This window comes from Lytechinus pictus, chromosome 2 (assembly GCF_037042905.1).
Source record: "Lytechinus pictus isolate F3 Inbred chromosome 2, Lp3.0, whole genome shotgun sequence".
Classification (NCBI taxonomy): domain Eukaryota; kingdom Metazoa; phylum Echinodermata; class Echinoidea; order Temnopleuroida; family Toxopneustidae; genus Lytechinus; species Lytechinus pictus.
In genome coordinates this window covers 59,439,311-59,466,378 of record NC_087246.1, presented here as the reverse complement: position 1 = coordinate 59,466,378, position 27,068 = coordinate 59,439,311, and the positions used below count along the sequence as shown (strand labels likewise).

At 35.7% G+C, this 27,068-nt stretch overlaps 1 protein-coding gene across 1 annotated transcript in view; it reads right to left on the bottom strand.

The window, feature by feature from the left end:
* Positions 1-4,145: 4,145 nt before the first annotated feature.
* The window catches only part of LOC129276828 (apoptotic chromatin condensation inducer in the nucleus-like), a 33,076-nt gene continuing 10,153 nt past the window's right edge, over positions 4,146-27,068 (bottom strand). Inside the window, exons 5-14 of the mRNA XM_064095275.1 lie at positions 21,227-21,446; positions 17,433-17,511; positions 16,229-16,386; positions 15,625-15,822; positions 14,946-15,255; positions 14,138-14,370; positions 13,540-13,647; positions 11,660-11,933; positions 10,015-10,130; positions 4,146-8,589 (exon numbers count right to left, since the gene is read on the bottom strand). Coding sequence (XP_063951345.1) covers positions 8,386-8,589; positions 10,015-10,130; positions 11,660-11,933; positions 13,540-13,647; positions 14,138-14,370; positions 14,946-15,255; positions 15,625-15,822; positions 16,229-16,386; positions 17,433-17,511; positions 21,227-21,446 — 1,900 coding nt within the window. The 3' untranslated portion in view covers positions 4,146-8,385. The remainder of the gene's footprint in view (positions 8,590-10,014; positions 10,131-11,659; positions 11,934-13,539; positions 13,648-14,137; positions 14,371-14,945; positions 15,256-15,624; positions 15,823-16,228; positions 16,387-17,432; positions 17,512-21,226; positions 21,447-27,068) is intronic.

The window sequence follows — 27,068 nt, the reverse complement described above, 5'->3', positions numbered from 1 at the left end:
AGCTAGTTGTAAAACTCTTGTCTAAAATTTGCATTGTCGCCGAAGTCAGACAAATAATAAATAAAATTTGCACGCACAATTAACGAGAATTTTTATTTCCTACTTTCTTCTGTTGATGTAAGCTAAGAATGATATTGATGAAGAATAGGATTTAGCACGGCCAAAGAACATGCTCCAGTCGATCGTAAAGTCATTTGTAACCTACAAGGAGCTTTGTGAAAATAGCTCCCTGGGTGGTGTTTCACAAAGCGAGCTGTTCGTGAGTTACCTACGACTTCATTCATGTTCGAATGGAAACTGTTCTTAGGTGTTTTTACAATTCAAAGAAAGAAAAAAATGCAAAAGAGCTGAGAAATAGTTTGAACTTGGATTTTATAAAAAAGATTAAGAATAATTATGTCTCACCTTTGCCATTCCTGACGGCGAGTAAGAACACTCCTTGTTCGTTCGCAGCCTTGAGATTCCTCCTGACCAAGAATCGAATCCCGCTGACATCCTCTTCGCCTTCCATGTTAATAATCCTTATTCTTTCCTAAGACATTAACGACATACAGAATCTCTCTGCTTTGATGATTCCATGATGACTATAACAAAGTCCAGGCAACAGTTATGACCAGATCGAGTTATGATCCTCGAATGGTTTTGGGGGTTGATCAAAAAGGGTTGCTTCTACAGATTTCACTTGAGACGTTTCGTCAAGTTGGAGACTTCCGCTGCAGCCTCGCTTTAGTCGTTGCTCCAAGTCACCAACATGCATCCATCGCCCTACTTTTCTTTTCCCTTGCCATATATAAAGCTTCGAGACACCGTTGTACATATCTTTGAGTAAAATAATACCTTCTCTCTTTTTGTCCTTTTGTCATGCTCACATTTCGACTGACACACAATCCTTTACTGTTTACGTTTGATCTCCGAATTCAGCCCTGTCCGACGTCTCCGTCGATTCCCGCTTCTATATCCGACCAATATTCTCCTCAAATTCTCCTCTTATACGGGCCTCGGAGCCGGGCCAGAAGCAGGGAAAATAATCGGGAAGGTTTCCCTCAGAGTTCAGCTGGGTACACTGCTCATATAGACACCATCCTCAAGTCAGTTGTTCCCGAAATCAGGCTGTATTTTCCAGTGTACACAACGCAATTGTAAACCAATTTGATTTGATTCCGAGAGGCGAGGAATGTTTTAATCAAACAAGAAATTACCCTTAAAAGGAACTAAAGTTTATGAGCACAAGGAGAGATTGGCCGTGCGTTCCTCTGTTGAGAATGTATACAATAATGCACCAAATTCAAAGTTCAAATGTTCACGATTCTATAGTACCACGGAATATGCTCCGGTGTCATGCATTCATTTGCCATGATAAAGATTTGTATTTAATCGAGTTGCTGAATTGAAAATCGAACAAATGCAAAACGCTGTTTGAAAGAGTGACAATAAAAATACACCCTGACAGACCCAAGCGAGCTCCTGAAATATTGACGTCACAATGGTGATTTCACACGAATGTGTATTGATTGAATGATTTTATTTGCCAAATCACCAAAACATAATACATGCTGTAGCATCAAAACCATGAGGTTTGAACAGGACAACCAACGAGACGATAAAGAAAAGAATCCTATAGTTCAATGATGATATTTATAAAGTTCACGTATGATTCGAGTTCGAATAATAGATATCTTTTGGATTGTCATTAAAGTGCATTAACGGGTACCCAACTTTAAAAGCCTGCATGTGCAACTATTATTATTATGATTCATTCAACCATTTCTAGAAAATTTAGGGAGGGTCAAATTTCATATATATATTATATATAATTTTATATACAAGCTTGCTAACCGCATACATACTACTTTTAGTAGGGGATATGATATTTTTGATCAATCGATCCTATGTTTCCATATACATACATACATACATACATATATATATATATATATATATATATATATATATATATATATATATATATATATATATATATATATATATATATATACATATATATACATATACATATATATATATATATATGTATATGTATATGTATATGTATATATATATATATATATATATGTATGTGTATGTATGTGGAATATGGGATCGATTGCTCAGAAAAATCATATCCCCTAATAAAAGATGTATGCGGTTAGCAAGCATGTTCCAACTTCATCGATGTTTTGGAGACACATTTACGGAGATTGTGAAATTAAATTAATATTCGACTGTTCTGATCTAAGGCATTATAAGATAATAATGATATAGCTCTTATAAATAATTAATGACAATTATAATACAAGGGATGCTGATTTCAAAATTGCCTTTCGTGAACGGAACCAGGGCTGTGGCCAAAGGGGGAGGGGTGATCAGTCTATTATTTTTTATGAAGTGGTGGAGGGGAGAGAAAGATGGGAAGGAAAAGCAAGCAAGCAATCAATCAAGCAAGCAAGCAAGAAAGAGAATGAAAAAAGTGGTGTCTCGGTCTAGTGTCTCTATAATAAGCGTATTGATAATTTGAGGGAAAAAATACTTCTCCTCTAGTCATATAGGTCGTAATGCCCCTCCCTCTTTCCTATTATAATGCCCTTGTATCATACCTGAACGGAACCGAGTTTGGTTAAAAAAACATTATCAGCACCAAAAATTAAGATTTCAATGTGCGTGTTGAAATGAAATGTATATATAAGTCTCGGGTTAGGGATCAATGCTTTCCGCCAAAGGCCTCGGCCTATATCAAAATATATTCTTTTGTGAAGGGCCATTACCCAATTATGACAATAGAATGATCTTAGAGGTGATCTGTTAAAATTGCCGATGCTTTGCATCACATTTATGATACATTTTATTGATGTTGTTATTGAAAAATCTGTCAGTCGGGAACTCAACGATCCCCACCTCACGAACAAGCAGCCTATAGCAAAATGTTTTCTTGTATGTAGTCTTCATGATTTCCCCCAAAATGCAAACATTGAATATTCATTGATGGGTTTATGTTCCCAATTCGTCCAATTGCCAACTTGTCTACTATCATTTGGCCTACCATCAGTTCGTCCAATATCCACATGTTCTAATTGCCAATTCGTCCACTCACCATTTCGTCTAATAACCAGTTGGTCCCATAGCCATTTAGTCCCTATACCATTTGGTCTAATTGGACTAAGTGTTAATTGGGCAAAATGAATAAAAATGAAATGGATATTAGACCAACTGGTTATGGGACGAAATGGTGATAAGACGAAGTGATGATCGGACCAAATAGACGAAATGTTGGACGGAACGGCATTAGATCAAATGAACGTAGACCTAGTGGTGAGTGGACGAGTTGGCAGTAGACGAATTGGCAATTTACCTCTTTGAAGTGATCTACATGTATTATCGAAATTGCTGATGCTTTGCATCACATGATACATTTATTGATATCAATAAAGAGTCTACCCCTCCTTACACACAAGCAACTAGATATTGGAGACTACTCCTGTAGCTTTACAGGTTACTTGAAAACACCTTTCTTGTAGGTTTTTTAAATGCACAATCTTTTAGTTTTTGATACATGTATGTCAAGTCTACCCAAACAAAAAGTTGATTTGAATGAACAGAAAAAAAAGTTCAAGTATAAGACTGAAAATTTCATCGAAATCAAAGATGAAAATAAAAAAGGTTATAAAATTTATTCAGATATCTAAATTTCCCAAGAACAGGAATATGCGCATTATGAGTAGTGTACAAATGGAGGGACAGATGACATCACACTATTTTTTTTTGTATTTCATTACATGAAATATCAAATATTTCCAATTTGCTGTTCAATAATGTAAATCTTGGTTTGATTAATTTATGACATTTGAATTTCATCAAAAAAGTGATGTGAACATCATGAGCAGTGTCAAATGAGGGTACCAATGAAACCATATACTATGTTAAAATAATAATCATCATCATTGTCATCATCATCGTCATCATCATCATCATCATTTATTATTATTATAATTATCATAGTTGTTGTTATTATCATATCATGATTTGGTGGGGACCCTCATGTCATCAAATCTATAAAAATCGAAGTATTTGATATTTCTTCAAATAAAATTGTTGTTGGATGAAGTTGGCCTTTAAAATGCAACATTGACAACACAAAACAAGTTTCAAAGTAAAGTATCAAATCAGTTTAATTTTCACATGTATCTTACACAATTCAATGAAAATAGAAACTCACACTATGACATAATAATGATGCAAAACTATCCATAATGCCTCACTACAGCTCAAGTATGAATATTCATACTTTGGGAGGATTAAAGTTCTTTGGCCCCTGAAAAAAAATCTCCAAGGGTGATGTCTTGATATTATCTATATTACTGGTGTTTATGAGTAATCCTAATTCTATACATGTATCTACACTCTAAAATGTGGAATGACAATATAATTTACTTCTTCAAATTTACACCGACACAAAGTCAACATTTGCTGTTGACATGATGCTGAACCTTTTATTGTCCTGCAAATTTAATTATGGTTTACTACGTGGCACTCATAAGCCACTTTTCATTATTTTATGATAGCAACATCAGGCCCAAAGAACAATCTTTAAAAAAATGTTACAAGTCGGTAGGGTATTGACATGTACAAAGGGAGCCACCTTTGATCTCTATAAATTTTAAGAGATAATATGGTGAAAGGGAGGAAGGGAGTAGTTTAATTTCTTTTACATTTGAACACTCATGGTAGACCATGTGGGTGGTTCAATGCAGCAGATTATAACACATAGAAACCATGCCGAAAGGAAGAATTCTTAATGGTATGTTGTTATTCATATTCCATATAAGCGTATTCCTACATCCTCAGAGAAAGGGCGTGATGAGATTATGTCATATGCATAAGATCTATTGCAGACAGTTTGAACTGACCACTTGGGTTATAAGGCTATGGCCATTACTTTCTGATCTAAAGGATTGCAAGTATAGTATCTGGCAGATGAATCAGTGATTTTTATTATAATCCTACACAAAATCCCTAACTCTCCTCAATTCTATCCACTGCTTTTTATTTTTCATGCGCTTTACAAATACAGGTTGACGAAAGAAAAATGAAGATAGAAAAAAAAATGTGACAATATATACAAACAAATCCATACATAGAAAAGTATGAAACAAACATCAGAGCCAACCTCAATTCTTCTTAAGCTGTAGCAGGAATAGCTTTAAATAATTCACTTAAAGAAAAAAAACAGAAAATATACCATCTGATTTCCCCTTACGAAGGACATATATGGCTCTTATAATACAATATTTTATCTACATGTATACCAGAGGCTGCTTTTTTATTTCACTGTATTTGATATTTCATGAAACCCTGGTGAAAGATTTTGGTTAACATTCAGTAGGGTCAAGATTTACAGAGATCGGGACATACTTTCACCCAAAAAGCTAGGTACTGAAAATCAGACAGAAGATTGTGATGAATTCATATTCCAATAAGAGAGCTAAAAATGCCTGTACCAATGTAATTCACATGAATGAACACAATTTGAAATAGTAAATAAAGAGGTTCCAGTTTTTTCTGACTCATGATTTTCATAACAGATGGAGCATGTGATCTTAAAACAGAGGAGTAATGCCGAAAATGTGTTTTCAAACAATTTGAAATGTTAGCATTCGTAATGTTGGTTCTTCATTTAAAAAAATCAAATCTCGAAAGGTTAACATTAAACAAATCCAAATAATACAACTTCTAGACGGACTCTCCACAATTCAATAATGCAATGACAAAACAAATTTGATCCGTGAACAGAGGATTAAATTTTGAAGAAAAAAAATACAAAAGCTGCAAAATGGCACACATTGAATGGGATATATCACTAGATCAGATACTTAAATCAACTGCTGGTAACCAGATAGTCATTCATTAACCAATTTCATTCACTCTTGACAAAGCAGAATTCATCTTACAAAAACATTAATGCCATGGTATTTAACCCTAAATAGGGAGGGGATGGAAAGGGGAAAACACTATTATAGTACCGTTAATAGTAACTTTGCCTTTTAACAGTAACTACCATGGTAACAATGCTCAACAAGCAATCAAAATAAGAAGACCCCATGCAAGTCACCATTGCATAGCAAAGTTACTACAATAGTAGCTTTGATATATCTGACTCATGGTGACTTTTGAAACCCTTGAACATGTATAACCCTGACATTTCTAAACATTACTATAAACATTTGTTTCTTTTGCCCCCAAGGCTGTTTGTATTATTACATACAGACAGCTGGTAGAAATGTTGTCCTTCAATACAGGAAATACAATGGATTTCCAATTACAATGAAAAGAAAATATTTTCATGTGTTCTCCCCCTTACTATTTGCAACATCAGAGTGAAAGACGACATCTAGGACGAATTCAGAAAACAAACAAAAAATATGCTACTAGGCAAACATTAAAAGAAAAACAAGCCCTTCCCTATAAAGAAATTGCTATGTGATTTCAGTCTCCATTTCAGTGTGCAGGACTACAATCACAAACTTTTAAAGGGCATGAGAGGGGGGGGGGACCATTCATATGAAGGGCATGAGAGAAAAGATACCGCTCTTATGTAAACATAGGTAACCAGCACCATACATAATACTTGGCTGAGACGTATAACTGCATATCTCAAACATCAAGACATTTTTAGCAGAATTGCTGATAGCAGACTGTCTAACTTTTCTCCCTATTTTCTACAGCACAACAGAATGAATGCCACATAAGAACATCCCATTATCATCAATTGCATGTAAAACACTTCAGGACCCAGTAACAGAAAGCTTAGCGATGGATGTATTACTGATTTTTATGATTGATCAAAAACGATTAAAGGTAAAAGACAGTTTGTTGCAGCAAACAATTATTTCGTGATAAAGTCTTTTAAATCAAGATTGTCAAAATATCATCATACATCTAGATCAGGTACATTAATGGAAACTAATCTTTGTAAAAGCATGAAATCTTAGCTCAAAATCGCTAATTCTCATGATCATTAAACACAGAAAATCATATGTAGGACAGTGTATTAATATTGCTTAGAAAAATACCCCACATTTGATGGAATTCCGCGCTTATTTTGCTCACTTCCCAGCAATTACACGTTTTTTTCCAGAGCCATTTGGCACATATTTTTTATTTATACAAACACTTAGGTGGTAATATCAATGGATTCTGTTCGAACTCATTTTGAGATTGTTACCACAACTGGTATTTATCTTCAACAATGGAATCAATCAAATAAATCAACCCCTAGTTCAATGCACTAGCTTTATATTACAGGGCCTTGGTGAGTGTTTCATGAAGCTACTCAGAAGTTAAGAGCAACTACGACTGGTAAACCTTTCTTACGCTCTAATCACCAATGAACATTTAATGGTAAATATCATATACCACAAGGATCATCAGTCATTCTTAAAGTCACCCTTAACTTACGAAAAAAAAATTAACTCTCATTTTTCAAGGGCAAACACAAGAATGAAGACAAGACAAAATTAATTAGTACAAGTTGTAAAATTTGAGCATGCCTACTATTGTGTACCAAACAGCATGTGCTCATTTTTGCTTCATTAAAACATGATTTCCTTGAAGAATTAATTAGATTGATTACCTAAAATCTGATTTTTTATTTTATTTCTACCTAACAGCTTGTGTTTAATTCTAGAACCATCTTTTAATGTATTAATAGATAAGTAAGTTTAATTGTCTCGCTCCATTTCATGAAAAGTGTTTTGCTGCGACAAAGACAATGCAAGATTTGTAGAATGGTAAAGATTTCCTTCTCTTACAGAAGAATTAGAAGGAGAACTAATATCATGTTCCATGCACACAAAAACTGGCACAGCCATTTCCTCAAACGCTTCAATGTTAATTTTGTTCCTCATAAAATCTCTCTTCCTTGCAACAAACAATCAATAACTTGTTGTTGCACAAGGGCAATCCATAATATGTAAGTCCAATCCCCAACATGTGAGATCTTCCTGAAATTATGTGTCTCTTATTTCCAGTTCTATTGAAAATATGTAATGTGCTCAAATGATCATGACTTGAGCAGTTTAGGAAGTGAAGTAAGAAAGGGGGAAACTGGGGATTGGGTGAATAAATAGGTTATTTTTTAATGGAATGCCAAAGTTGAAATTTCTGAGCATAATACAACTTGTGAATGCTGTTTGTCCATGTACTGTAATTTGAAAATTGTGTATGCTTGAAGCTTACCATATGTATTTATAAGCGTAAGTGGAGCACTTTTCAACATTATTTAAAAGTATGACAATTTTGGCTGAGGTTTGTTGGACCAATCCAAACAAGAATCATGGCACAAGGAGCTTGTTTACCAAATTTCCACCATACTACATGAACAACAAGTTATTTCTATCGTCTCCTTCCACGGCTACGACTCCTGCTTCTCCTCCCTCTACTCAATGATCTTTCCCTGGCCCGGGGGCGCTCTCTATCTCGTCTCATCCGATCCTCCCGGCTTTTATCCCTTACATCCTTCAATCGGTCTTCCTGTGTCATCCTGCGTGCTTCTCTCTGCACAGCCAGCTTGGCCTTTGTTTTCTCACGCTCTAAAGCCTGCCAACATGAAACCGAGTTCAAAATACACAATTTATTTATGAAATTTTCATTGTGGAAATTACGGTCGGACAGATTTTGATTCAATGAATATTTCAAATCGGGGCTTTAATTGATCCAAGGCCACCCAGGCTATGGCAGTGATGGTCCCACTGACTAGCTTTGGAGATTTTTGTGTGCTTTTTTTTATATCTCATTTGTGCTGTAATCTAAAAAAGTACCCTATGTAAAAACGGCCTGGCCCTGATTAGAATCTAAGGCCTGTAAATCCTACTCCAGTATGGCACTTTGAATAAAATCAAGTTTCCATACATTAACCTTTTCTTTAATAATTGCATGTCAAAGCTTTTTTTTCAGGCAAGATTGTAAAAAGCATAATTTTCCTCTTCCATATCAAATTTCTGTGATTCCAAGAAATTCTACTAAGAGACTCACCTGCCTGTGAACTTTGGAGGTGAAATGAAAATGACTACAAATACTAATGCACAATTTCGCATTTCACAGTTACGTTTCATTGAGAAAATAAATCTCAAAAATAGCAACAATAAAAAATAAAAGCTATGAATACTGAGTTTCGTGTGAGTGTGCTGTTTGAAAACAAATATAGAGAAATTTGACTTCATGTCAATGTCGTACCATATCTCTCATATCTGTAGCACAGTCACTTTTTATTTAAGGAACATTTCTAGAATCAGAAGGTTCATTGATTAGTCTGCCTGTCACAATGCTGTTCGTTCATTGGTTCTGTCTCGTATCGATTATTGCAATGGGCTCCTTTCTACAATTCCCTCTAATCAATTAATCCGTATTCAACGACTACAAAATTGGGCAGCACAATTAATTTTACAGGTTTCCCAAGATCATCCTTCCCAACCACTCTTTAATTCTCTTCACTGGCTTCCTTTTAAACAGAGAATTACATTCAAATTACTCTTGATTGTCTACAAAACACTGAATAAACAGGCTCCACAGTATTTAAGTAACTGCTTGAATCTGTATACACCAACTAGAGCACTTAGGTCAGCCAGTGATCACCTTCGCCTCACATATTCATTAACTCGTACATTAGCTGGTGACCGAACTTTTACGGTGTCGGCTTCAAAATCCTGGAACGACCTGCCACTAATAATTAGACAGTCTCCAACATTAGCAATTTTCAAAAAGTCATTAAAAACTCATCTCTTTCATACTTTGTAATTTTTAAAATATTACATTTAATTAATTCATTGTAAGCGCTTTGGGCCTAATGGGAAAAGCGCAGCACAAATAATAAGTAATAATAATAACGTCCACTTTGACTCTTCATTAAACTGAAATTAGAATAGACTTTTATAATACAGCACTAAGCTGAATGAAGACAAAAAGTCTGAAAACTAGACTTTGTTGTGATTCTACATCAGGGGGCATTAAGAAGGAAGTACATACCTGTTCTTCTGTCAGAGGTAACCAGTATATACATGGGGTAGCTTTGGTCTTTCGGAATAAATCATCCAACAATTTGGCAGGAGGTTCATCAACTTCTTTCTCTTCTTTCTTCACTTCTGTTGGTTAAGATTGTGCAGATTAATCTTTTAGTGGCAGCGGTTTACAACATTCATGGCAGATGTGTTCAAAGCCAATTGATTGAAAATATAACAAAAAGAAACATAACCAGAGCTCTCTGTGGCACTTGGGCTTCTTGGAACTGGTGAGATGGGGGTAGATGGCTGTGGTATTGCACTTCTTAACCCTAACTAGGCCGGGCTTTTTTGGCTGTTCTGTGGCCGGGGGGGGGGGGGGGGGGTTGATTCGCCGCAAAAATGTGCATGCTGGTAGTGTGCGATGTAATCTACAAGGCTGTATGGTAAAATTTTCCAAAATAATGAGATTTTATTTTATATGAATTAATTATGCTAATTTATGCATAAATCATACTTTTTGCTCTAATTCACTAAATAAAGCTCCTAGAATGCTAATTTTTGGTAAAAATATTCTTTGTAGCATTCTTAACAATCGCAATTTAAAAAAACTTCGGTTTGGAAATCAATTTCTTATGTATTTTATTGTTTTATGAATTTCTTATGTATTTCTTTATTTTTCAACCTTTTTTTCTTTGTTTTTTTCACCAGATTTATTGCACAACCCTTTTGAATCATAATTATGCTAAAATCAATTGATTTCAGCTGTTTAAAGTAAAAATAATAATATCTTTATGAATAAGATGAGAAAACTCAATTTGCATTGACTTTGTACACAAAATCACGTTTTGGAACAATTTTGGGTCTGACATGCACGTACGAAATGTTGCGTAATTTCGGAACCGCGTACCCGGGTGTTGTGAATTTGGTCTCAAAAGATGCGCGAGACTTACAAGTATAAACTCTGCGAGTGGCGCGGTCAAAAAATGTTGCGCAGAAAATGTTGAGGGGGGGTTGAATCAACCCCCCCCCCTGTTTAGGGTTAAGAGCATTGAAAGATCTAGTCAGATGTGTTATCTGACAAAGTTTGTTTTATCTGACTCTACCAGAGAATCAAATTTAAGTAAAACTGTCAGATCTGACAACTTGTACAGGCATAAAATGTTGATGAAAGGCTCTTCTATACGGTGCAATAATATACTGAATCAGAGGATAACTAACAGAGAAGGGAGTATCACATAAAGGATTCTAGTCCGTCCAGTCATATCATAAATTTTCAGAAGTAGTTGTATACAGACTTCCATTTAACATTCTTTCTTATCTTGTCTTCTCATAAGTTGTAAGTGGAGTTCAGCCATGAACAATGCCAATAAACATTAACCATTCCTTAGGCACAAATCAATGCTGCTGCTGCTAATCTTCACAATACAAGCACAAACTTTTTTTTCACACAAAAAGGAACCCATAAGAATTAAATTTGGGCAATACGTCTGTGAAAAAATAGAACAATGACCAAGATAATACTTCAATCTTGACTCCAGGAGATGTGAACAAGTCAAGGATACCTTTTTCAATTTAAAATGATTGATAAATTGACCCCTATTTTACCTGGGCTTTTCAGACTGGATTACCCCCCCCCCCCAAAAAAAAAAGTGAACATGATCACACGATACCTTCATGTCTGTCTTTCCTCTCCTGTGACCTGGTACGTCTTCTCCTCTCAGGAGGAGACTGGCTCCTTTCCTTGCCCCGGTCCCATTCCCTCTCCTTACGGGCGCGCTCCCTCTCCCTCTCACGCTCCTTGGTCCGTCTCTCCTGCTCCAGGTCCCTCTCCCTGTCCTGGTGGAGGATACGCTCCCTGCGGGCTGCGGTGTTGCGTTCCGGTTCCTTGGCAGGCTCCGCCTTGACTGGCTCCTTCTTGACAACCACACCCATGTGTCTATTCAGCTGCCAATAAGAATTGTGGAGGTGCGTTGATGAAATATGAAACAATTGCAGTTGGTCAAAGTTGAAAAAGAAAGTTCATCATTATTAAATAAGATTAAAAATTTAGAAAATTATGAAAAGTCTTTGTCCTGATTCAGGCATAGATCTCAACAGAGCACTTTAGCATTTACTTGCAGTTTCAGCTCATTCCTATTGGGTACCCATTTACTTCACCAGAACAGACTGAGGCAAATATAGAGCATTGAACATTAGAGCTACAACAAGATTTGAACCATGCACTTATGACCTACAGTCCAGAGGAATATCCACTATACCACGAAACCTCCACAATAATCCAAAGTGTAATCTACATCCATGTACAAAATTTGGCATTACTTTACAATTCCAGACAATTTCAAGTCTTTTTACAAGCTTGCAGCTGAAAGTGATTTTAAAGAAAAAACCTTAATCTTCCTGGAAAACAGTCAAGTAATGTCACGTTGCACAAATAATTCTGAGAGAAAAATTCTTGTTAGCCAGGGAGCTGCTCCAAAAACTAGTTTAACTCCAATTCCAATACAAATACATGTGGAATTGTCCTCATGTACATCACAATCACAGCATGAGTGCTGGCATTTCCAAGTTGATGTGCACAGAACAAATCAAACACAGAGTGATAAGTAGAGGGCAAACTATCTAGTATGTACAATGTGTGTTCAGCATTCACCAATACGTCACATTTACTTTTTCATTTAGAATGACGAACGAGTCAACAGTTGCACAATCCATCCATGGTCGTCTCTGATTCATATCTAAAATTTAAGGTCATCCATTATCCTTCAGATTGATCAGCTGTTCAGAATTTGACTTGATATCAGAATGTTATTGTGTACCCACTCACTTGAAAAGCAATTGGATCTTTGTTTCCTTTAGTAACTGACACATATCTATCATAAATAAGTTTTCTTTTATGACTGACAAACTGGAAACCTATTTTCATTATTGACTTTTGATCAATTTTCTTTGATACAACTTGTATTACTTTTAATTCTGCTTTCTCTTTTTTCACTTTACGTTGGTTAATGATGTACCAACTCAATTCTTCGTATCATAGAGCTCTGGGTCCTATCTTACAAAGAGTTTTGATTGAACGGCTCAACCTCAATTATAGAAAGCCATCAATGTCAAATTTTTCATACTGTAAATTTGCACATTTCCTTTGAAAACAAAGAGTACATTGAATCGGCAAGACACTGGTGCATGCATGATGAGCTGCCAACTTTCATTGTGAAAAAAAAATTCTTTATTTCTTGTTATCCCATTTTCAAGCTTAAAATTCTGAAAAACATACGAAAAAACATAATTCTTACAAGTTTCAAAAATCCTACTAAATAAAATAAAATCTTACTACTTGGCAGCTCTGGATGAATTTACAGTTGTGCTCAAAAGTTAGTGAGCCCCACCACAAATGCACTTCTTAATGCTGAGTATTGAACGTAGAAAACAACACTGCAATGTCCGGCAAGCCCAGAGAAAGAAACTTTAATGAATGTAATATTTCATCACCCCACTTCACAACTGAATACCTAAAACTGTATGCATGTAATGGTGATTGACAATGTCTTACCTCGTTAATATCTGAGAAGTCTACACGTAATTTCTTTGGATTACTGCTTGGCCATGTGGTGCCATGAAGGGCTTCGCGGCAAGCCGTGGCTTCATCAGAGCTCTCATACTAGAATAAAAGAAAAAAAGACAATAATAAGAATATAACTCATTGGGAGTTGTCTTTATCACATGATTATTGTAATTGATTGAATTATTGGTATTAAAAATTGAACAGTGGTGGCTGAAAGTAGGTGAAAGGGTCAATTTCAAAATGTTCATTAGAGTCAGTGTACAATATGATTGCATAGCATAATAATGAATAAAATAACTGTATCATACAAAAATAAAAAATCTGCTTGCAGAATAAGCAAAACATGAAAGGGAAAGAATAAAAAGAGGTAAACAGAGAGAAAGAGAAATAAATGGGGAACTTAAAAATAAACACTAATGGAAATAAAAACATAAGCCATGCAAGCTGATCTTTTAATATGAAATGTGAATATATGCTCATAACTCGCATGACGCAGGCCTTATTTGAATGATCTCGAATGTGGCGTGGGGAGGGGGGATTGGAAATTGTTAAATTCCTAACACGAAAAAGGCCCAAAGAAACTTACAGTTACAAAGCAGTGTGATTTGATATTGTTCATCCAGAAGCCGTCTGCAGACAGCGTCCCATATCGACCAAGCAGCTCCTTGAGTTGTGGTAAGGTGAAAGGTCGCGTCAGGTTGTTGACGTGGATGATGTTACTCAGCTCTCGTTTTGAGGGGCTGGGGTCACGTTCTGTATTCCGGATTGGTTCGTCGATCATCGTACGCACAGCTCTCTTGATCTGGATAACCTTTTTCGCTGTGATTTTTAAAGATAAAATTTAGTCCTGGTTTTCCATTTGATAATGGAGGAAACTGTCTTTAATAAATTGATTTTTTAAAGGCTGTTCAAAATGCAACTAAGAACTGGTGATTGCTGAAAAGCAATGGAATGGCCATAATGGTAATGAATTGACACGAATCTTCCGAAGGTCAAATGCTGTGCACAAACTTATATGGGACTGCACCCAAATATCGTCAGCGTGAAATCTTCAGCTGTAACTTGCTATTCACTAAATCGAATTTGAGGGAATTATGAGGACATTTTGAAGAGCAAGTCTTTGCCGTAATGTTCTCAAAACAATCTCCTAATTATCATCATGATAAGAATTTGATTGCAGAATGAGTATTTTCATTTGTCCGATAACTTTTTGTTTATTTTTAAAAATTTGTTAAAACGTCCGGTGAATCAATGTTTTGTGTTGGAATTAAATTAACTTGTGTAATACAATCTACATAAAATAAGAATATGGAAAATATCAGTTATGTCCCTAACATACAAGTACAGTCTATTAATTTTCAAATCTGAAAGAAAATGATTCCTTGAATAATTACCTTTAACTTCCGGTTGCTTATTTTCCTTTCCTTCATCCTTGGGTGTTTCAATTTTTTTCTTTTTCTTCTTCCTCTCTTCTTTATCACCATCCTCTCCTTCCTTCTCTCCATCATCTTCCAACCCTTCCTTGTCATCATCCTCCTCCTCACTGCTACTATCACTCTCCTCATCTCCGCTTCCTTTCTCTTTTTTCTCTTTTTTCTCTTCTTCCTCTTCATCCTCATCTCTTTGTTGAACCTTCCTTGTTACCATGTCATCCTCCTCATCCTCCTCGTAGTCGATGTCACTCTCTTCCTCGTGTTGAGCACCCTATAGAAATTTCATAAAATAATTGCTATCAATATAAACCATAGTGAGGACTTCAGAAAAGAAAGAAAGCAATGTCTGAATGATCGAGTTAGAAATCTATATGTTTCAAATAAATATATTCAGTATTATAATCATCAACAACAGCAGAAGAAGCATGAACTTCATCACCATCATCACCATCATTGTTGCCATCATCGTCATCATTATTATCATTATCGCCATCGTCGACATCATCCACAATCTAATTCTATTTCAAATAAATTATATTTTCACTACTTTTGATCATGAGCAACAGCAGAAGAAGCATGACCTTTTCATCACCACCATCTACATCACCACCACCAATGACAAGATTCATGGAATACTTACTGGTGCAGTGATGGTTTGCCTTATAAACTTCCTCCTGGGTGGTCCTTGAGTGGCCTCTTCATCTTCCACGGGTTCTGCTTTCTCTTCATCTTTCTTAGTCTCTCCTACCTCACCGACCTCCATGGATTCTTCCCCTTCCTCTGGTTCTAGGTCCAGTTCCAACTCAGAAGCTGGAACCTTAATCTCCGGAATGATATCCTACGTTAGAAATAAATAGATCTCTAGTTATAAAGATAACCTCCTTAAAAAAAACCAAGAAGAGACTCAAGTTACCCCCCCCCCCCACTAAATTTTTTTTTAAACCTCTTCTGTGTATTCTAGCCACAGGTATCAATACCTTGAATAAGACTTTGCTTGAAAATTCCCTGATCTATTTCTGTTATCCCATGTGAACTATTTTTTGTAAAACGGTAGAGGATATTAAGCAAGGTAAAAGAGGGCATATATGTATAAAATTTTAGAGCCTAATCTAAATCAACATTGCAGATGGATGGATTAGAGCAAGGGTAACAATGGCAATGAGCACTCTACAGAGCAGATATGAACGCTTCATGAACTACATAATCCTTATTACCATAACTACCTAGACAATAAAATAGCATACCTTGAGAAGCTGTGTACTGATGTTGACATTGGTCTTCTTGGCTACATCTGCAGTGGTCTTCTTGGTTGATCCCCAGCGTCTCTTCTTAACCTGAGGAGCGTTGACTACGCCTTCTGGTTTGTCTTCCTCTCCTGTGGTCTCCTTGGCTTTGTCCTTGGCTGTGGGGTTCAGTTTATAAAATATAATGGTTGGTCAATGCGAGATATACAATCTCCGATGAATCATCCCCAAGAATACACTTTCCTTCTTACAGCAACAGGGGATTTCTGATTCAAAGACTCTACAAAATGTTTATTTTTGAAACACTGGGAGTTCTTCTATATACATCCAGTCCCTTACAAAGTTTATATGTTGCACACAATATTTGAAGAAAATGTAAATGCTCTTTCAAATAATAACAAATTTTTCATATTTCATTATATTTAATGCATGAAAAATATGATATACTGCAGTAATGAGCTGCCAATTTCAGTTACATCTCCATTTCTAATTTGATTGTATTTTGGTTTTTGGTTGTCATTTGGTTGTATGAGGGGCAAAATGGATACTTCGTAAAAATTGAACTTTCTATTAAAAATTTTATCGAAGCATGAAATAAAATATACTTAGAAAACTGGATCTCATTCCTTCAAGGAATTTATCCGAATTTTGCTGCTCTCGATCCAGGTGAGGAAAATCAGAACCCAGCAAGAATGCAGAAGTGCATGACAGCTGCTCTGCTAAAGCTGGATTATATTTGCTGCATTATTATAGAACGCTTACCAGTAGTTCTTATCATCCAAAAAACTTAGAAATTTTCACCACTAAATTCTTTTTCAGAGAATGATCGGTTCAAATAGTATAGTCACATCAGCACGGTAAGGGTTAATGCCCCCCCCCCCTCCATTGCAATGATAGTATAGTGGTGTGACAATAGAGAGAGGATTTTCAACTTCTGACAATCATGAAATTTATTGAAACGATATCTATCAACAAGATAGGGTAGGGTTTCCACATGACCTATGTTGTGTATGCAAAAAGAAATGCTTTAAAAAAATGATACAATTAGTTGTAGTTTGAACCACTATCTAGGTACAAGGTGGATTTGTTATAGCAATGTGGTCTTCTGTATGCTCTAATGAGCAAAATCTTTCCAACACTTGTCTCAGCTTTTGGTTCCCAGTTTATATTAACAATACATTTAAATGAATCAATTTTGTCTTACACGAAAAGGAAAGTCTCTTAGTTTTGACGGGAGCTGAAGACACGTTAGTGAACGACCTGGAACGGGATCTCTGTTCAACCTTGATTCAGAAGCAAAAACAAACACAAAACAGCCAAATATACAGATTAGATAAAATTGCTCAATGATTTGCTCAAATGATATTCTGAAGATTTATCCATAATGCCAATGTAACTCTGGCAAGGCATGAGAAGGGAGAGTAAAGAAAGGAGTTGGAAATTGAAATGAAGGCTTGTCCAATATTCATCTCTGCTTTTTCCTTTGAACTATGATGGTTCATTACATGGTCCTGAACATTCATATACCTGTGTCAGGAAGCTTGTCAACAATTTTTTGCCAAATTTGTATTTTGCATGATTCTTTCATTTAATTGTCCACAACACTTAAAATAAGAGGGTATTATTTTTCAAACTGAGTACTGAAATTTGAAATGCACATCCCTAGAATCCTACACAAAAGTGAAGAAAAGATTCAAAACAAATCATTACATCTCACTGAAGAGCTGCCATCAATAATATTCACAGGTATGTCTGGAAGGAGTTGATGAAATTTTCTTCTTGCATGGTAATCAAATAAAATCAAGCTTTCTTCAAGTTTTCTGGAGCCTCTTTGACAATGGGGGAGACTTGTTAGTTCTCTAAAATGCCTACAGTGCATTCATATATACATCTATTTTTCAAACAATTAGAGCCTCATTTCCAATACTTTAAGTGAAATGGAATGAAATACTCATCCAAGATAAATTGGACAAACCTTCTGATTACAAAAGATTGTGAAAATTAAACTTAAGGTTCAGGGGAGTTAGTGTACGATGCATTATCCAATATGTGTATTTCAGTCCCGTTTTTTAAATATTTATTTTTCCCCCAATTCATTCACGTCTACATGTAGCTGTTATGCTGGAAGAGAAGTAAATGTCAACCAACATAAAACTTTTTAAGACTATTTTTTTCAAAGATCGCCAAGATTTTCAGGATATCCTTTTATAATAAATTGCTCTTGTTTAAAATTTGCAGTTACATTGTAGTACTGTAATAGTATTCTAAGTTTTTCTAAATTTTATTCTCATTCTTTTTTTTGTTCTTTTTTTTTGGGGGGGGGTTATATTTATTCTTCGCATCCTCCCTGTAGCAAACCAATTTGGTGAATATTAAAAGCAATTCTCTCTTTCTTGTGAGAAAAATAGGAATAATTAGAAAGAAAGATACATAAAAAGAACAGGAACAATGAACATGAAACAAGAAACATGATCCAGAATAATGCTGGCAGCAGACTCTAGGCCCGGCCTCCATCAGTATTACCCCAGCCACCACTTTCTCTCTCGCTCTGTCCCCCAGGGCTCTGCAAAAACAAAGTTTGGTATGCTGTTCGAAGACCTGCCACGACCTGTGTTGGAGCCTAATACTATTTGCAACGTCATGTGAGGAGGGAGTACAGAACACATTGAAGGGGAACCCTGGATGTTAAAAACAAGACTGCATGAGTGCGTTTACGAAAGCAGCTTAACACAGTTCGCTTTGTCTCAGTAACTTATCGCAATGAGTTTCGATCAATTGGAAGATTCTCCGGACAATGATGTTGATGATGTGGCACGATACAAAGGAAAATTTCACAGGATGCAATAGTCCATGGTGAAAAGGCAAAAATAAAGTTCTGAAGAGCGACAAATCACAATAAAGTGTGGGGAAGGCATATTGCTTTGGAACTAATCATTTCATAAGCTAAAACAAAAGGCGGCCTGATAATTAGGATGAATTGTTGTAGAAACAGCGATGAGTCGATGACACTGTCCAAATAGTTTTTTTTTTTTAAACAGAACTGTATACTGGAGTCGCTTTTGAAGTATATTTAATCCTTCAGTCCTAAAGAATGATGATTACAGACGATGTATCGTAGAAGACACTGCAGGCGATTCATATTCCAGTAATAATAATAAAGTTCTTGAGAAGGGTCCATATGAGCTTTCTTGAAGTTATGTAAAGAAATGATATGAAGATTTCATTTGAAGTTGGAGGTGTGGTAATCGATGAAAGCTGAATTGCCAAAAGCTGAAGGTGCTTTGGCAAGAGTTCTTCTGAAAACTGATGTTCCTTTGTACATTCTGCATCTTCCACCGAATGATGGCCATTTAGATGGTCACCATTTATAAACAAAGTAAAATGTCTGATGGAAACATTATTGGGGAGAGAAGACTTTGGTCTTGATAAAGGATCCATACATGTTTTTCCTGGTGTTTGCCAACTCAATGTACGTGGAGTTACGTTGACATTTGATGTGCGATGACAACCAATATGCCAAAAGCTGATGGTGCTTTTGGCAAGACTTCTCCTGAAGACTGATGATGGATTGTACTGTACATTCTGCCTGTCATGTCTCAGAATAGAAATGTTAACTTTTTTCGAGAGGGGAGTTAGATGTGAACACTGCCAAGTCTGAATTGCTGATGATGACTACATGTAGCAGTGAAAGAACTACACATAAACCAGAGAAACGGGTAGATGAGTTATTAAGAAGAGTTCCTTAGCAGATGGCAGAGGCTTTAATCGAATCATTCTTCAAAGACTCATCTAAAATAGAATTTATGACGGGTTTGGAATCGGATCACATTGCAGGAGCACATTTGTAAGCTGGTCACTTTTCTCTCCAGTCAAACAATAATTCAGATTTTTTTTTGATGTTTCACTTCACCTAAGTTGATGATCCTTTGATTAGCCAAGTATCTTCCTCTGAGATTAGAAAATGAGGTCTTTTACATGTAGGTAGCACATTCTCAGAGCAGAGCGCAAAGTGTTCTCATGACGCCTGTAGATCCATAATGAGTAGTTTGATACAAACTACATTGATGCATGATTTCAGGAGTCTGAAATGACAGTAAATCTAAGCTTTTCTGCTTGATATATTCTGCGAAGATAGTTTAACCAAGATGCGATGCCTTCTAGGGAAGACAATCATCTGCATAAACGGTTGGACTTGGAGATCTAAACTGCAATGTCTGGTCATGACATCGCTCAGACCAAGGTGACTTTACTGATATACCATATTCTGCTTCAGTTGTAGCATTCTTCCTTCTTCTATATTTTCACAAACAACACTACTCCTTCGGATTCTTGAACACACAGGATTTTGCATATATCTTGACATACATGTAGGTCAGGGCACTTTTCTCCCAAGGGCTAACCGGGTTGTACAGGTCACAGGCCAGATGCTAAGCTTGCGGGGCTAGATGATAGTTAGGCATACATACATATTTACACAAAATGAACATGGCTAATCATTTTTTAAATGTTTCTTTTTCTGTCTTGTTTCTAAATTGGATACGACAAATTGGAAAGCATTAAAATCATGTTCCTCATTTTTATGCACAAAATTAATCTTGAGTTCACTGCACAAATTAGTGCAAAAAAGTATATGCCAAATAAAAATATCCCGTAATTTATTCAAATTCAGTGGGTAATGCATTTCTGTTCTTGTTATATGAAATCCAAGATAAATGAACAAAATCATGCTTCATGGGACCCATTTCATACAGGGGTTACATGTAACTATGGTAACTTTCCCATTTGTAACTACACAATAAACATATTTGATTATGATTGGCTGCTGAGCCCTGTAACCATTGTAGTTGTTATAATAGCAAAGTTATCATGGTTTGTAAGTCTTTATGAAAAAGGCCCTGGAGTAAAATCAGTATAATGTTTTTTAAAAACTTTGGTCGATTTATATTTGATCATGACAGCTTCGTTTTCAATATCAACCAACTGTTTTTGTTTTTTTACCTTTTGAGATGGTTCAGTCTCTTTTTCCTTGTTACTTTCCACTCCCGGTTCAGTTTCCATTTGTTCTTCCTCTTCCTTCACCTCTCCTTCCTCTTTGATCTCTCCATCCTCTGTCTCATTCGTCTCTGGAGTCTCGGCAGAGGCAGCATCATCTTTTCCCTCGTCAGTACCCATCGTCATGGCAACCAGTTTCCCTTCAGAGGCAGTCGCTCCGTCTTCCCTACTCGCGAACACAGATAATGGAAAGACAAAGGAACTTGATTCATAACTAGTGAAACTCCAAATTCTTCATAATATCCTTTAAAAAAACTGCACACATGCCTGAGAGGATGAATAAGATAAGGAGTAGAATGAATTGAACTACAAGAATAAATACATTTGATGACTGCTTGAAAGGTTAACATGCATATTTTCTGTTACAGTTAATGTGGCTAATTCAGATTTGTTTATGAAGATACTGCTATTAATGCAGCCGAATATGATGGCAGTGTCGTGTGTACAATCCACTGCGCGCTACTTGAGTGCATCAGGCATATGAAGCCATACAAGGGAATAATTTCACTTCAAGGATGAAAATGTCATTTTATAGTCAGTTAGGCTGTTGGGGAATTATTTCAACAAAGTTCAGTACAGTCCTATAACAAGTTGTCTCCAGAATATGACCTCGGGTAAAAAAAATTTGGGGGAAAAAACATAACCTAAACACTTTTGGCTAGTCTTTTAAAAAAAGCTTTGGAAAAAAAAAAACCCTCTAAATACATTTGACCCCGCGATTGACCATTGACGAGTCTTTCAAAACCACCCTTTTTCTTGAAAATCTGTGTTTTTGATACCCGTAACGAGTGCACACGCGGCCCGCGTCCATAACTGAAAAAACACCCTGTACAGCAATATATTTGACTGCCCCCCCCCCCCCCGGAAAACATGTCCGTGTAGGCTACTGTACACCTTGGATTCTTTCTTACATGCATAAACATGGAATTTTATAAAATGCGAACTTTCAGCTCAAGCTGCTCTGACAGAGCTTGGAAAAACCAAAGCAAATGCTTAAACACACAACCAAAAGGTTGGGTTTATGCATACGCTTTTTAGCTATAGCTTAATCGTCAAGCAAATGGTAGCAGGCAGTTGATAATTGCTTGAGCTTACTACTACTACTAGCTAAAGCATTTGCTCACTCATTTTTATGCATACTGAATCAAGCAAATGCCTAGCAAAAACAATTGCTACTTTTCATGCATGTGACCCAATATCTGCATCTAAAATGAAAACACTAAAGGTCAAGTCCATCCCAGAAAAATGTTGATTTGAATGGAGAAAAATCAAACTAGCATAACGCTGAAAATTTTATCAAAATTGGATGTAAAATAAAATAGTTATGACATTTTCAAGTTTCGCTTAACGTATTTTTCACAAAACAGTGATATGCAAAATTTAGTGACATGCAAATGAGACAGTCGATGATGTCCCTCACTCACTATTTCTTTAGTTTATTGTTTGAATTATACAATATTTCATTTTCTACAGATTGGACAATAAGGACCAACTTGTCTGAACCATATTCAACAATGCCAATTCCACATGTTTAGGGAGGAATTAATTGTGTTTCACTTGACAATGAAGAGAAAATTATAATGTTTCATTTAATAAAATACAAAAGAAATAGTGAGTGGATGACGTCATCAGGCTCCTCATTTGCATACCAACCAGGATGTGCATAGAACTGTTTTGTGAAATTAAGCGAAACTTTAAAATGTCATAACTTTCTTATTTTACATCCGATTTTGATGAAATTTTCAGTAATGTGCTTGTTGGATTTTTCTCTTTTTATTCAAATCAACTTTTTGTTGGGGTGGACTTAAAAGCATTATCATGATCATGCTCCTAGTACAGAACACAAGATACAGGATGAATGTATTTATTACCCGTCTTCATATTTATATTCTCTTAAAAAGTTAAAATAATTCACATAATTCAGAAATTCTTAAACATGTTTTAATAAAGAGAAATTCCAGTAGTTGCAGTAATCACTGATTTCATGAGAAAGTCTGTAAAACAAGGCTTAATTGTCAGTATATCATCGAGGATCTAGATCTGGTACAGTTACATAAACTGAACTTTGTGAAATCTTGAAATCTACGCTGAAAAATGTTCAGGCTGAAGATCCCCAACACAGATAAGCGCACGTGGGACAGTGTATAATTATTGCTTCGAATGTTGGGCCCAACGCTCTACCCGAATCCTGTGCTTATTTGCTGATTTCTCAGCAATTACACAATTTCTTCCAGAATCCTTTGGCACATATGTTTTATTTATACAAACAGACACTTTGGTGGTCATTTAATTGGATTCTGTACGAACTCATTTTGATATCGTTACCAAAACTAGCATTTACCTTTAAATCGACAAAAACATTTTAAAAAGACTCTTTAAACTTCAGAAACTGAACACATACAGGTAAGGAAAAGAGAAAATGACGTGCAAATATTAATACAATAAAGGTAAATCGATGGCCCACGCAGCTCGCAGTCACGAGAATCTTCTTCGATCATGTCACTCTTACGCCACAGATCTGTTCCTCCAAAATCCAAATGCTTACATTTCCTATAAAAAGGATAGACTCATCCTTCCTTCTGTCAGAAAATATCCTGGCAAAATAACTGAGGGTAATCCAAAATGGGACTGTAGGTCCCTTAGTAGTTCATTTACTAACTGCATAAATTAATCTCCAAAGTGTGAAGCACAGCAGACAGCCATGTGGAAACCTAATGGACAATACACATTGCAGAGGGCAGGAATAGACCTTGGTTTTCACATGTGCTGTATTCATTGCATACAGACAGGACATCATGGAGTGGAATGCTGTGCTGAAATGCCATGCATGTGCATGTGTGTGATTGTGCATAGAGGTGCACACACACAAAAGAATCCATACACACACAGACATTTGAGCATAATGGACTTCATGATTATAATACCCAGGTACTAGTACATTCATGGAGACTGCAGGACCAAAGTACATGACTTTGTGTTTTGTTTATTGTCTGATTGCAATTGTATTCAACCATTAGCCAAATTGAAATGAAATATGCTCATTCAAATATTGTACATTACGACGCCTGGCATGTATTCAGTTTTTCATAATCTAAATTTCTCAATTTTATCTTTTTCAAAAGATGACTTATTATTGTACTTTCTTTCTACCTGAATCTCGTATTTTGTCTTCTCTAATTATTTTCATTTCAAAAATATATCTTTTCATTTTTTATATTAGTTTTATTTTTCACTTTCATTTTAATTTTTTCATTTCATTATCTTTTTTTTTGGGGGGGGCAGGGGGAGTTGGTGGGATGGGCTGGCACAGCATATGGAGAGACGAGACAATTATTCTTCTTTTTTTTCAATGAAATAAATAAAAGTTCAATATAGGAATCCATAACCCAGACTTCTCTTTTTAACAGTCCAACACAAAATAGTCCCCAACTCTCCCTCTCTCCTTTTATTGTCTGATATTTTTCCTTTCAATGGGAGGGAGGGGGGTTGGCTGCACCTGCCTCCTGCATGTACCCCTGGGGTATTTCTTTCTCTCTATTGGCCTACTGGTTGGGTAGCCTTAAAGGAATATAGGCTGAAAATAATTATCTGTATAAATACATGAAAGTAATGTTCGCCAAGCGAAATGCAAAAAGTTTCATCATTCAATATGATAAATAATACTGGATTTCAATTTCCAATATTATGTGAAAACAGTGAACCTACATGTATATGCCTGATGATGATGATGTCATGCCCCCACTTTGCCTTTTCTCATGGTGTTATTACATAGACATGAAATCATAATTATCTCATATGTCTGTATGATAAATCGTCGGCGGTCATCCGAACCGTCGTATCCACATACGACGGTGCAAACCCATTTCAGAGAAAATCAACTTCAAATTTTACTATAATTTTTACACTTAGTTCTCCAGCCTTACGACATATTCATTGCAAGAAAAATACATGGTTGGAAAGACCAAGACAATTGCTTGACAATGGTATCCTTATTTTTAAACAAAACCAAGGATCAGAGAAAAAACCGCAGAAGAGCTCCATGCTTGTAATTTCGGTTTGAGCGGTTTAGATTTCCCCTGTACAAAAATTCCATAGGGAATACAACAATGCGCGCGGTCAGTCAAAACGTTGTATAACTTTTCACGTGCAAAGTCAATGCCGTGCAGATGGCTGATATGACAGCTTGGCTGACCACGCACATTGAAATCGTGGTCAGTCAAAACGTCGAATCGCTCTGCTACAGTACACGTTTCCAATTGGATTTGCGCATTTTATTAAAAATTTGTATGTATGGCATCACCGTGAAAATCCTCTCATATCTCAGAAACTAAAATAAATTGCTGCCTAGAAATTCAGTTATGAATAGAATAGGACGTGTACATTCATTTTCTGCAAAAATCTCAAAACCGAGTTTTTGACCAAATTGACTGATACGATAGTTCGAATGAACGCCGATGACATGTACATATATTACTCCCTTGTAACAAAATAAGTTGCATCAGTGATTACTTTACAGATCAAATCATTAGGGAATCCATTTTTTTTATATTATTGGAGGATAAAATTCAAAGAAATAAAATTTCATACAATAAAATATATAAGTATATTAAGTGCGGAAATGACATCATACTGTAAGCTTGCTCATTTGCATATCTTTCATGAAGACATGCATTCCGACCATTTCACTAAAATAATTTGCAAAATTTTAAAATGTAATATTTCTAGTCAATTTTGATGAAATTTTAAGTATTTACTTTGTCTGATTTTACTTTATCTGTTCAAAACTTAAAGGGGAATGAAACCTGTGCAATAAGTAGGCTTGTGTCGAAACAGAAAAATCAAAGAAACATATCTACGAAAGTTTGAGAAAAATCGGACAAACAATGAGAAAGTTATGAGCATTTGAATATTTCAATCACTAATGCTATGGAGATCCTCCAATTGGCAATGCGACAAGGATGGGAACAACTTTCCCTTTGATGGACTATAAAATACCCCCGAAATGTCTCTTTTTGCTCTTTCTTATGGTGATATACAAACTCTTAATATCCATGATGTATTCTTGAAAAATCTGTATTACATACATGTACATGCCCTCCTATAGAAAGAATACATGATCTACTGATACAAGTAGGTGTCATAAAAGAGGCAATGTAAGTGAAATATATGCTAATGTAATGGGGAGAGTTGTTCACAAGTGACATCACACATCTTTGTCGCATTGCCAATATGAGGATCTCCATAGCATTAGTGATCGCAATATTCAAATGCCCATAACCTTCTCATTATTTGTCAGATTTTTCTCAAACTTTCTTTGATCTGTTTCATTGATTTTTCTGTTTTCACACAAGCTATCTTGTTCTAAAGATTTCATTCTCCTTTAAAATCAAATCATTCTTTACCTGGAGTACCCCTTTACACATGTATAATACTTTAAAGATAAATACCAGTTGTGGTAACAATCTCAAAATGAGTTTGAACAGAATCCAATAAAATGACCACCCAAGTGTTTGTATTTATAAGTAAAAAAAATATGTGCCAATTGGCTCTCTAAAAAATGCATTAAGTGCTGAGAAATGAGCAAAATAAGCACGTAATTCCATAAAATATCAACTTTATTTTTCCAAGCGATATTAATACATACTGTCCAACATATGCCTTTTTGTGTTGGCGGTACTACAGTGCGTATAAAAAAAACGGGACAGATTTGAAAAGTCTATAAAATTTTTGTTTCAAATTATAATGTCTATATTTTGGTGTTAATAGGTGCTCTAAGGTTTTATCTTTC